The sequence below is a fragment of the Dermacentor albipictus genome, chromosome 6 (genome assembly GCF_038994185.2).
Source record: "Dermacentor albipictus isolate Rhodes 1998 colony chromosome 6, USDA_Dalb.pri_finalv2, whole genome shotgun sequence".
NCBI lineage: Eukaryota > Metazoa > Arthropoda > Arachnida > Ixodida > Ixodidae > Dermacentor > Dermacentor albipictus.
Window position 1 is genome coordinate 98,919,867 of NC_091826.1, and position 13,208 is coordinate 98,933,074.

General features: G+C 44.0%; 1 protein-coding gene across 4 annotated transcripts in view; it reads left to right on the plus strand.

Annotated features, from left to right (window-relative positions):
• LOC139061302 (calcium-activated chloride channel regulator 1-like) overlaps positions 1-13,208 on the plus strand; it is a 380,566-nt gene that overhangs the window by 64,822 nt on the left and 302,536 nt on the right. For all 4 annotated transcript variants that reach the window (XM_070541081.1, XM_070541084.1, XM_070541083.1 and 1 more), the window contains exons 6-7: positions 1,413-1,522; positions 3,843-4,019. In XM_070541081.1, coding sequence (XP_070397182.1) covers positions 1,413-1,522; positions 3,843-4,019 — 287 coding nt within the window. The remainder of the gene's footprint in view (positions 1-1,412; positions 1,523-3,842; positions 4,020-13,208) is intronic.

Sequence of the window (13,208 nt, forward strand, 5' to 3'; positions counted from 1 at the left end):
GTGATGGCAATGACATGCAGGGGCGTGGAATGTATAGCAGCTATATCTGGTGGTTATAGGTGAAATACGAAGTGTTATACAACTGAGGAGTTTGAGGCTAGTGATGATTTTGAGAAGAAGCTTCAATGGATACTGAAGTTCAACGCCATTACGTCGGCAGTAAAGTTAGGAAAGTGGCGAAATTATAGCAGTGCTAGAAGTAGGCCCAGTGTCAGTGTTACAAAGCGACGATGATATATGGTTAGAAGTGCTGGCTGGAGCCATCCACTAATAGTTGGTTAATTCGGGTTCAATGGCGCAAAATCGACTAAGGCAAGGTTGCACCAGCCACAAGATATTAAAAATCAAATGTTAAAGCAGCGAAAGCTGCGTAAGCTTAGGGCCTGTGCAAAAAGCAGGTTTCTTCTAAAAACGCTAAATAAGCCAGTGAAGAGCACTAGCGGATCATCTCCCAGTATTTCGGCGGGGTGTAAAGGTATTTGTAAGTTATAGAAATTCTGTAGAAGCTTCCGACTCTTTGTTTCGGTATGTTGACATGTTATAATAATGTGCTTATTGTGCATTGTGCAATACTGCCCAATAATGTGCTTATTGTGCTCATAATGTGCATTATTGTGCTTGCATTAGTATGAAATTCAAGTGAAACAAAAAGCAAATTTCAGTAATAGGAAACGCTGTGGAAAACATAGGAGCTATGAGCAAGGAATGATTGTGTATGTATGTATGTTGAGACCTGTGTGTGTATTGTGTGGATGTGAAAATGAAGGTCTTAAACACATTTGTAAGTAAATGCGATTGTTAAACAGAAGCTCGGAATACCTTATTCTCCTTGAAATCGAGAAGGATTCTTAGCATACTTAAATGCAGAACTAGAATGCTAGGTAAGTGGACCGGAGAGAAGTTACGAGGCAGCTACTTTTTAAAAGTCAAAAATGGAAGTAGCTAGGTGTAATACTGACAATTAGCGCACGAGCAATAAACTTGTTATGCATTACCCATCCACGCTTACGTGCGATAGAAATATAGCGGAGTGCATAGATTAAACATGTTCACCGTATCTGTACTGCAGTTGCCCATAACTAAATCGTAATTATTCCAATTAACTATTGCATAAAAGAAAATCAATGTCCCTCGCAATAATCCTACGTGTGTGTGCTACATTAATTTCTCATTCGAAGTGAATCGACCCTTCTGTCGAGCATTTATCAAACAAAAAATGCTAGAATTCACATTACCTCATATATTAGGTGTTCTTGTGAGTCATGTAGGTCCAAATGCGTTTTCCTTTTTTGGTAAGTGTAGCTGACGACAAGTTCACACCTCCGCGACCCACGATGCATATTCTCGTTAAAAGTCCTTAGGACGCATCTCTTCATCGCTGAACATTGACTCAGGACTTTTTTGCCTTTCAGCCTACACCTTCGTGCACGAATGGGCGCATTTTCGATATGGCGTGTTTTACGAGTACGGGCGCCTGGGACACGACAAGTATCCGTTCTCTTACTGCTCGCGTTATGGAGAGGTGGGCTCCTATCATTTGATTTGTCTTTATAGTGCACTAAATTCCTTCTAAAATAAGTCACATTGACTCACGATTATTGTGAATAAATAAGGCAACCTAATGACTTAGAGAGTTACTTCTTGATAAAAAGGGAGTATGCCGGTGTAATCGTTATTTACTGACAACCATTGACACTCCCTATGGTGAACGTGTCAGGTTTATTATTATTTCGAGAATAACTCTGTTTACTTATTGTTGTGCATAATAGTCAACTGCTTCGATTGACGGACTAAAGTTTGCGAAAAAAGAGGTAGGACGCTTAAGCTTCGCCTTTATTGTTGATACGTGATAGAAATCAAAGATGCCTGAGTGCTTTTCACGCTTCCCGGGAAATGGGGCGTATGTAACCACCCTCTTTACCGGAACACGCTGGCCGCAAACGCTACGCACGAAGGCCGGGTTTCTGGTAGAAACGCAGCCTCTTCCATTGGACGCGATGCTGTGGAGGTGTGCGCCATCTGGAGGTAATGCAAAGAACTGCGCCCGCCACTTTGTGGCCCCCGATATACTCACGCACTGGTGTGCGCAAATTCTGGCCGCCGTGGCTGGTCGTTGCTTGGTAGAAACGCTGGAGACGGGGTTTTAAGTTGGTCTAACCGAATTATGTTTTTTCGAGCAGTCAAATTACAATTCCACGCTATGATGTCTGTAGCTTGTGCGTAAGACATACTTTACAATTTTTCGATGTATTCTAGGTTGTGAAATTCAATTAGTTCAGCAGATTCCTTGCGCCACATAGAGCACCGAAGACGCGGACTAAAAGAGGAACATGTACGACGGACAAAGCGCCTTGTCCGTCGTACATGTTCCTCTTTTAGTACGCGTCTTTGCAGTGCTCTTTTCTTCAAGTAGGCAAAACCAACTCGCCCACATCAAGCTTCTGCTGGGTATGAATGGTACGAAAATGTTTTCTCGAATCAACGTCCGACGCTGGACGCCGGATGCAACCGTCGATACCGGATTTTCTCCTTAACGCTGTCGCGTTAAAATGCGTTAATCACTCCTCAAGCCAAACGGCTAATCACTTTTCACCTCCGCCATTTCTCTCTCGCACATGGTCTTACGAAGCTTGCAAAGGCGCGGAGTAGTGCTCGTCATTTCGCACTCGCAGATAACTTTTCCATGCTTGGCGCTAGTTCTCCATGAAGCATGCGCAATCTGGCAGGCACGGGCAGTTGCCTTGCCGCACATCAGTCGGGTTGAAAAACGTTTTATTAAATCGCTTCAATTAAAATAGCGTGGTGCTGCGATTGGAACAACTGTCTCACTATCGTAAATATCGTTAGCTGGAATGCCGGGTCGGCCCAAGTTTCTTTATTGTGCTAAGTTCTATTTTAGATGACGCTGCCATTTATCCAAAGCGAAAGACTGTGCCCAGACTGTTTCGTGGTCTGTGGGATGGCTATCACCCTTTCAAAAATACAGTCACTCTACTTTTTTGGGCCTGAGTAGCTGTGTGTTCAATGATACTGGGAAGGGCGCGTGTCTATAGAGACTGAGAGAGAGAATAGTTGTATGAGACAAACAAGTAGAACTCCTGCCACATGAACAGTCTAAGGTCAGCAGTTGCCAAATAAGGTGAAAGGCCGAAAGCTAACAGAGCCAGAATCGGGAATGAAAAATGCGCACGGCACTAGCAGCTCTGCGCAGCGTCAGCTACCATCGTAGCATGATAGCGTTCGGCCCCAAAGTGCAATGTAATTGAGGCAGCCACCCAAGCATTCTCCTTTTGGACATGGGAAGCCGCCAGAATCGCAAGTAACTTTATCACCACTCTTAAAACCGCTTATATTGTAGTCAACGATTCTAGTACTTCCTGTTAGGTACACGGGTAGAAAAAGTTCTTCTACGAGGTAACCTCCTCGAGACAACTTACTTGGTTGTTTTGTGACAGGCTGTTGAGAATATTCAAAATGTTCTGAAAAATTAAGGGGACTGCTAACAGTATCCTGTATCTGGCGTCTGGATTTGATGCAAACGATTGGTAGAAGTTACGTAATACAATCACTTTGCAATGCTCAATATTCCACCGCAGCGCTCTTCTCTAAGCAGCAATGTTCTGGTCAACTTATAATGGCTCATCTCATTTTTAACATACCACTTTGTATTTAATGTCATTGCCTTGCTCTATGTCATATTAACAGAATCATTTATAGCGATCGCGCCACGCGCTTCTTTTCGCGGAGCCGGAATGCACATGCAGCTAGACAGACGCATGGATTTTACAAGATGCCTAGAATTTGGAATGCCACATCATTCAACCGACTTTATTTATTTCTAGATGCCATCTCTACGTTGGAACGCATGTTCGGACAGGATTCGGATTGGCATTTACGGCAGAGGATGCAAGTATGCCAACAAATGTTATGCCACAGACAAGTGCGAAGTCTTCGCAGAACAACCACAAAATGTCACCCCCGTTTACTCCTCGATCATGTTCCTACCGGCCGTGAAGGGTGTAAGGTTTTCTGCTGTTACTGTTTGTTCTCTGTCTCATTTTCTTCGCCACAAGACTGTGTGTTCGAACTTGTGTTAAAGCGCGAAATTTTCTTCATGAGTACAGCAAGAGACTAACTGTGATCCTTGCGTTTATTTCATTTTGCCTTTTGATATTTGGCTTAATGACGGAAGACCTGAGATCTGGAATAGTAACTTATAAATAGCGGTCGCACTTTAGGCAGTAAAATATTGGTATGGTGGTCATAAAACCAATATGTATGGCAAAATAGGAGCTGCGATAGGCACCACAGACCGTTCGCAAATCACGGCCTGTTTTCCGTATTTATTGCATGTACCCTATTTTCTTGCTAAAGAAATGACGTAGCACTCACATGTGGGATCTCAAAGGCAGCAACTATATAGCGGAAAGCATGGCTTCACAGAGTTTCATAGGCACACGAGAGGCCACTTTTTTGCCAATGCACAAATTGCAGCCATCACGCCTAATACATTTTCTTTCACACGATGTCAAGGTTGTATATATTAAACATCCAAACCTTCCTGCTTGGACTTCCACATCAACTAGAGCGAGCACAAAAAAACGCAAGATATGCTAGCAGAGCTGGCAAACGAGCAATGAGTGTAGCTGTATTCCGTGCCTAATCAAATTGAAGTCAACGACTGTTCTCGTAGGAAATGAACCGTGGAATGGTGTACGTTTACAAATCGTTATAACAGCTAGAACAGTAGCAACACTTTATCACTTCTAGGTTACGGTGTTCCAGATTCCGCCTCTTAATAATAAATAAACATACAGGGTGTTTCAGCAAACAGCTTCGAATTTTTAAAAGGTGGCCTGTTGCAGATATCTCAATTCTAATTTATGAACCGGTCTACTCGAAGCGGCGGACACTACTTGCACAAAAATTTGACATGCAAAATTGATTAATCTACAAGAATTCACTAACAAACTTTATAGTTAATTATCTTATGACCCATATTGCAATTTACAAATTCTAGCAGTGAACATCCCATGGCGGATCCACTTAAAAAGAATTCTCAGGACGACACCAGTTTCTATATACAAATTCCTGAACATTGCGGAGAAATGCATTTGCGTTCCGGTTACTTGTGTGCTTCAGTGCATAAAACCACGTTTTGTTAACAAATTAACTGGAACGCCTATGGATTTCTTCGCAAAGTTCGGGAATGTATATCTCGAAACTGGTGCCATCTTAAAAATTCATTCCAAGTGAATCTGCCTCGATAACTCCACGGCTATAATCTGTAAATTGCAACATGGGCTATAATGTGAATAATGTAACTTAATTAGTGAAACATTTATTAATTAGTCGATTTACATCTCAATTTTTTGCGCAAGTATTGTCCACCGCTTCTAGCAGATCAACCCTTGAACTAGAATAGTGATATATTCTACAGGCAACTTGTGAAGATTTTTGAAAGTAGTCGCTGAAGCCCCCTGTATATAGGCTGACAGCGAGCGCTTAACATAGACAAGGGTGAATTGAGCGTTTTGTCTTTTCAATTGTTTGACAGCTTTACGCATGCAGGGATTTTCTGAGAGTTCGTCCTCCGCAGGCTCTTTCAAACTTTCTTTTAGCAGAAAAAGATCCCTGTTTCGTGTCTTAGAGTGAGTGCATATTTTTACGCAGATATTTCGGAGAGCTGCTGCTGCACACATCGGATTCATAAAAGTTGCATTATACTGCAGCAGCTGCGCACGAATCGTCCATTGCTCACAAACATTCCTCCTTCAGGTCTTTTGTTTTTGTATATCGCAGAGACTTTACTTTGTCGCAACGTGTTGCTCTTTTCACCCTACGTTGGAACGCTCGAGTGACTGCCTCTTTACATACACCTATTTAACCAAATAAAGTAAAAACCACGCGCGGCCGGCTAGATTGAAGAGCCAAGTTTATTGCCCACCTGTTGCGAAGTTTAGATCATCTATTATCGATTAGCCTGCCTGCGCAACCACAAATTTAGCGGAAGCGACCAAAAAAGGGGACCACGCGCACACACTCTACAGTACTTCCAGCGGCCTTGGCGAGCTTTCGCCTAGCACACGGTGCAATGTAATCGACAGTGAGCAATCTTTTTTTTTAAGATAGAGTCTAAAGCATACCTTTCGGGAATGCCGAGCCTTTCCCTCTGAAATCCCCTCCTGCAGTGCAATACGGAGCAGCGCGTCCGCTGCCAATGAAGAAGTCTTTTAGATATTTTCTTTCGCATTGCTAACAAGCGTTAGGGATACAGGGAAAGGTCGGCAAGGCTGAAAGCCCAATTGACGATGACAATACAAGCGCGTAGTTCCAACGGGTTAGCCGAGGGCGGTGATATATAAATGGGGGGAGGTTGCTCACACCGGTCAAGTAACTCCCCGCCTCCCGCCCGAATTTTATTATGTGCTGGAAGTGCCGCCTACCGAGCTTCTGGTATACTCCCCACCTCCAGAAAATGAAAAAAAAGATGCTGGCTGCGCCCCTGCTTATTTACTCTGTCGCAGTGTCATTGTTCTTTCGAAACACCATTAGGCCTCTAAAGACAGCATCTTCAGTGTTTAAAAACCAAAATTGACTTATATAGGAACAAAAAAGAAAAACAGACAATGGTAGGCACAAGGGACAGAAATATGCAATTATAGGCGCGCTTATGTCAATGCTAGATTATTACTTAACCCGTAATTCGTGCTTATACATCTGCAACATGGGGCGCTGGAGTGTTGGAACAAATTGAGATTTGCATGTGCTCCGATCTTTAACTATAACCTAATCTGCCGTGGTGGCGTAGTTGTTTCGGCGTTGCGCTGCTAGGACCGAGGGCAGAGATCAAGTCCAATCCGATGCGGCTGCATGTCGATCGTGGCAAAATACAAAAAAAGGTCGTCCGTATGTTAGATCCACGATAAAAAATCCTAAGTGGTCGAAATTATTCCTGATTCCATCACCACTGCAGGCAAGATAAACACACTGTGGTTTTGTTACATAAGTACCGCGAATATAATTTTATTAGATACAACCGATGTCATACTTAAAGGGTAACTGAAAAAATATTTACTTAAGCGGCTGTAAATGCATAGAATATGCTATTAATTCAAGCTTGTCCAAGTGAAGGGACGGGTGATTGGCCCATTGTCATCAAAGCGTGCGTCATAATCATATTGTGGTATTGGTGCCTAAACATCCAGAAGTTAAATTCCTCACTTATAACCCGTCATCCTTAAAGGCCAACAACGACTGAATTTTAGTTGTTCTAAATTGTCCGCAAATGCTTAGCAGATACTATAACTGTAATATTCAAAATGCTGCAGGGCTTGTAATTGCCTGATTTTCTTATTAGCAGCCTTTAAATAGCGCCTGATCAGACAACACGTGCAATTGGCGGTAAGTGGTAGTGATGTTGACAAGAAGAAATTCCGCGAACCGAACAGGGCTGCTGATAACTCATTTGCGCCAAGACGCCCAAGCACATCGCAGGCTCAACATATGCAAGCTGAAGAGTGCCTTTCTCGCGAGCTGTCTCATTGCGCACGTGATTTGAGCTGCTGTAAGAATGCCTACGTGTGGCGCGGCCGTCCAGGGCTCGAACACGTACTGGAATACGAGCAATGGCTGTGCAGCACACAACGTTGCGTGAAGACAGAAGACATATTTTTTGTCCCAGCTTTCAGGACACAAGCGCCCACCGCACCGCAGCAGGCAAGTGCGACGCGAAACAGTCTAACGCGTACGAAGCACGTAACCTGCACTTGAAGCTGCACAAGCAACATTCAGCGAGCACAGTCAATTACGCGTGCTAGATACGCTTGCCAAATGCTTTCTCTTTATTGATATAAGTGTGATAATCCGTGATGGTGCAGAAAAAGTAAGCTTAAGGTATACTCAGAGGCGATATTCTCGAGTGATCGTTTCGGGTAGTGCATCATCTTCGAGGTACTTCGCGCGTCTCTAAATCAGTAACGTAGATGTAGATGAGCAATATCATTTCTGACAAAGTACCGGAACCGCACGTGCTCCATTCGCCACGAAGGGGACTGCGAAGTGCCGGTCATGGTGCACACATGGACTACGTTTACATGACCCAAAGGTGAGCAGGACGAGTCTGAAATTGGCTGGACCGATCACAACGTGATCGCCAACTACTTGCAGAGGAGTCTTGACAAGGACGGCACGCATTATCGAGCCGTGAAGTCAACGCGTTCGAAGTAAGCTTCCGGTTCCCCTAGCCATCTGCAACACTTGTTTCTAGATTCTTATAATTACAATGAGGTTGAACTGGACAATAAATGGCTATGCCTTGTCCTCATACCATTTCCGCTGCCTGCGCATAAATCCTAACGTCGCATTGGTTCCGCGCATTTCTCAGTGCTCGCTGGCGCGATCTGTCCACGTTTAGCTACGTTGTTGCTGCAGAAGGGTCGGTATGGGTCAACCTACCTCACGCAGTGTGGCTGATTCACCCCAACCCGAAGTTTGTTCAGCCCGACCGCCTAGCGTTTTATTTGGGATAGCAAATAAATTAACACACTAGACGTATTTCTGCCGTCATCTTCGCCGTCGCTTGGATGCTCTGCATTAGGTCCAAGGGCGATATCATCGGCGTGCGTGTGCTGTATATGCGAGTGAAGGCCCTGAGGAAGGGCCGACGGTGGCGCCTCAATTTGTCTCTCGCAAGGGAGGAAAGCGAGGGGGCAAGGGGAAGATGCGCGCCCTATTCCGTCGAGCGCAAGGCACCGGGTGGAGGAGAAGGAGAGGGAGGGGGGGGGGGGGGGGGGGGCGTTCTACTTCGGCGGCTGCTGAGCATGGCGCGGCCGCGCGCTGTTTTTCGGCCGCCTATTTCGCGTTGAAGTGAGATGCAGCACGAAGGTCAGTTCGCTTGCTACAGCTACCACACTTCCTCACGCTAGCGTTCTGACGCCGAGCTTCGGCGATCATCGAGTGAGATGTGTTCATGTTTGCTTAGGCACCTGACGCCGTGCTTGTTAATTTAGTAAGTGAATGTTTGCAATTTTATACGGCCGATAAAGCTACTGCCCCTACTTCTTATAGCTATCTACTAATTTGCTATCGCAATCAATCTACCGGCTTTCTGGACAAAGTGCGACATTATTTTTATTGTTTATATTTTTATTTATTAAAAGGCTTTGCTGTCCCGAAGGCATTACAGAAAGGTGTGGTATACAATAACAACAAAGACACGCGTCCAACAATAAATTTTCACGAAACGTGTTGCCTGCGGCTATTGTCAAACTTGCACTGCGTGCAATAGTGGCGATGGAAGCATGAAGCTTTACCAATGCAGATTTGTTCTTGGAATAAAAGAATCCTGGAACAACTTTCCTCCACATTACGGCACACCAACTTTATGTTTGGGATCTAAACGGATTATAGGTATGGCGGGCGTGTTACACATTACGGCACACCAACTTTATGTTTGGGATCTAAACGGATAATAGGTATGGCGGGCGTGTTATAAGTTGATTCAGAGTGGGGTTGAAATTACAGATCGGGTGAAAGAGACGCAATCGTGCACATTTTCAACGGGATGAATGTTCAGGTGGACTAAGGTTATGTTTCGTAGACGTAACACTGGCGTAACGAGAATAATCAGACAATATAAAACGAGAAGCACGGTTTTGAACGCTTTCATTTAGTTTTGAATACTTTCATTGAGTTGTATTACGGTAGTTTGAGAACGGTTCTAGATAATAGAGGCATACTGTCGATTAGAGTATACGAGTGTTTTCTGGAGGGTTAGTTCAAATTCAATCGGTACAGTTCTGAAGTTTCGGCGTAGGTACCCTAGTGCGCGATTAGCATTGGTAATCACGTATACAATGTATACGATCCATGTAATGTCACTGGTGATGTAAAGCCCAAGATACTTGTAGCAGACCCGCCATGGTTGATCAGTGGCTGTTGTGTTGGGCTGCTGAGCACGAAGTCGCGCGATCCAGACCCAGCCACGGCGGCCGCATTTCGATGCAGGCGGAATGCGAAAACACCCGTGTACTTAGATTTAGGTGCACGTTAAAGAACCCCAGGCGGTCACAATTTTCGAAGTCCTCCACCACGGTATGCCTCATAATCCGAAAGTGGTCTTGGCACGTAAAACCTCATAATCTTTTTTTTACTTGTAGCTGTCAATGGAGTGTAGTCTGGTACCATAAAGGAAATAAGGAAGTACATTATTTTTGTTGTTTAGATGACGAAATACAAGCATATATTTACATTTCGTAACGTTGATTGATAGGTCAGTTATTACACCACGCAGAAATTATGTCAATGTCTCTTTGTTTACGGGAGTCATCAGAGCTAGTTTTTTTTGCGATAGATTACACAATCATCTGCGAATTATTATTTTAAGATAACTGAACACTGTATGGCAAGGCGTTAATAAAAGTAAGAAAGAGCAGGGACCCTGGAACAGACCCTTGTGGAAACTCATATGTTACAGATTGCGAAGAGGAACAACATTTCTTCGCGACTACGTACTGTGAACAAGCTTGTAGAAAGTTTTTAATCCAACAAAGAACATCTTGGTCAAGGTGTAATTCGCTAAGCTTGAGAAAAAAGTTGGACTTGAGAAACAGTGTGAAATGCTTTATTGAGATTGAGAACAATGCAGTAAGTATCTGAACTAGAATCAACATGAGCAAAAAAGTCGTTTGGGAAGGATTGCAGTTGGGTTTCGCAAGCAATCATTACTATAAATTCATGTTGACAGTACTTAAAGCATGAGTTTGATTCTAAAACGTTTCCAACATCTGAAAAAAGATGTGTTTGAGGATCTCACATGGAAGCTAAAAAGAGAAGTTGGATGGTAACTTTTAGGGGATTTCAGCCCCCGATTGCTGCCTGACAAACTGACACGGCCCACTTCTGTCGGGTGCATGTAAGCACCCTCATAGAGAAAGAAATTCAGCAAGAGCGGAGACTCCCGTCAAGCCTAACGGCCGAATAAACTTTTTCGCCCGAAGCAGTGGATGCCAATAACTGAACGCCATGAGTGGTTTCGGTATTGACGGGCGCAGTTTTGACGCTAGCTACGCGCGTTGCCCCAGCTGTGCGCATCGGCACGAAATTAGTTTTTGCTTCTACTGCTCAACTACGTGCTGTCTAGGTGCGGAATTCATTTCATTTACTAATGTAGATAGAGCAGTGCTTTTTTTAATAAACACACAAGTTCTCATTAAAATCCTTCATCAATTTTTTCTCCCTGGGTAACGTGCAATTGCATAAAGTAAACGCAAAACGCCTTTTGAAAATGAGGAAATTTTTATTTTGCTGAATAAACATGCTGTACCCGGCTTTTTTATGCATTCTTCCATTCTTGTGGTACCATGGTATACAGAAATAGTTTGCATGCGAATCTCCACCGGATGGTATTGATGAAAAACGCAAAATACAAGCATTTCTAAATCTGCTATGTTATTCTCATAGCAAAGCTGCTTGTAGAGGTGAAAGTGGTGTAGTGGACAGGACGTGGACGGACTTGCGCTACGTCCGTCCACGTCCTGTCCTTCCTTAATATCGTTTGTGTAAAACTGAGTGCACTATAACCATGAACGTTCACCAACTACCCCCTTCATTGCTTTACGAAAGTGGTGAATGGGCGAGATTACGAACGAATGCAATTTCTTTTTAAAAATGTCCTAGAAAACACGTGGTGCAACACAAACAATAAAACTAATGATTCCTGAGCCTTCCCCCTATGGCGGAACATTTCCTGCTTTTGAAACGCACAAATACACGGACAACTGCGCGTCTTCTCCAAAATTTTGCCTCAACCGTCGCCATGGGAAGCCGCCTACACAAAGGCGGCCACAAGAAAAGCTCCCAACCAAACACTCCCAGAATGTCTTCTACTCGCCCTCAATACAAATGCGTGGTTACAAAGCGTGTTTTAGTCATCTGAAGACGCAATTCTTGCGGAAAAAGTTCCTGGTGTTTGGGATCCTCCACGTCATCCTTTTCCCGGTGTTCTGCCAGCGCAAGCGACACGCTTCCGTGTTAATACTCCTGCCAATGTCGTCACGCGCGCATTCGTGCATTGGGGGCTCATTAAAGATCCGCTGGTCGTCAAAATCAATCCCGAGTACCACCCTACGGTGCACCTCACAATGAAATCATGGTTTTTGCACGTAAAATCCAACAATTGAATTTAATTGACTCGTCGTATTGTCGACAAGTATGAGTACCGAAAGGAGTTAAAAGCTGTTGGGGGATCATGAAACGACTGACAAACTCGACCTCGTACGATTCCATCAAAACGCGAAACTGCACCACGACAATCGAGTTGCCTTACGGTAACTGCGTAACTATGTCAAAGCGGTCAGCGTGACCTGGCGTCCAGTGGGGACGGCGCAAGCGTAGGGAGCAGTGCATTCACTACGCGACTGTTTTTTCTTGTTGAGGCCTTGCTGTTGTTAACTGATGCAGCAAGTTCACCCACTTTCGTCACGCCGTCTGCAATCATCGAATCTAAAATCAGTGATGACAAGAAGGAAACAAGCACGTGCATCAACCTTGACCAAGCATCATTACCCTCGAACCATGGCTTTGAAACGTCACCAAGCACAGCTGTAAAAGAGACCCTTCATCGACAACAGCCGTGCGCACGGCGCAAGCATAGGGAACAGTCCATTTACTATGCGAGTGTTTTTGTTTTCTTGTTCATGTTAGTTATTATCATTCAATCCGCAGTGATAATTGCTGCTTGGTGATTATGCCGTGCCCACTTAGATGTGTATGTATTTGTTATGAGTCTTTCTGCCTATGCAAACTTCTTGTGTGCTAAGATGTTGAGGAAAATACCGAACCCACCATGGAAGAAATGTTTCAAACTATTATTAGTGGGCAGCAAGCTATCATTTCTGACATCGCTGAGATCAAAAGCCGCCTGGACAAGGCAGATTCAGCCATGAAAGCTTTTTGTGAGCGATCAGTAGACTTAGAAGACAAAATCAAAGAGTTGCAAATTAAGAGTTGCGTCGTGGATGAATTGAATGCATCTGTGACTAGTATACATGGCGCACTCAGGTCCCAGCAAGCAAAAATATTTGAACTCGAGGATTGAAGCAGCAGGAGTAATCTTGTAGTGTTCGACATTCCAGAAGAACCAAACAAATCTGAAGCTCTCTTGCGCAACAAAGTCATTAAAATGTATTCGAGCAAAAATCGGAAGA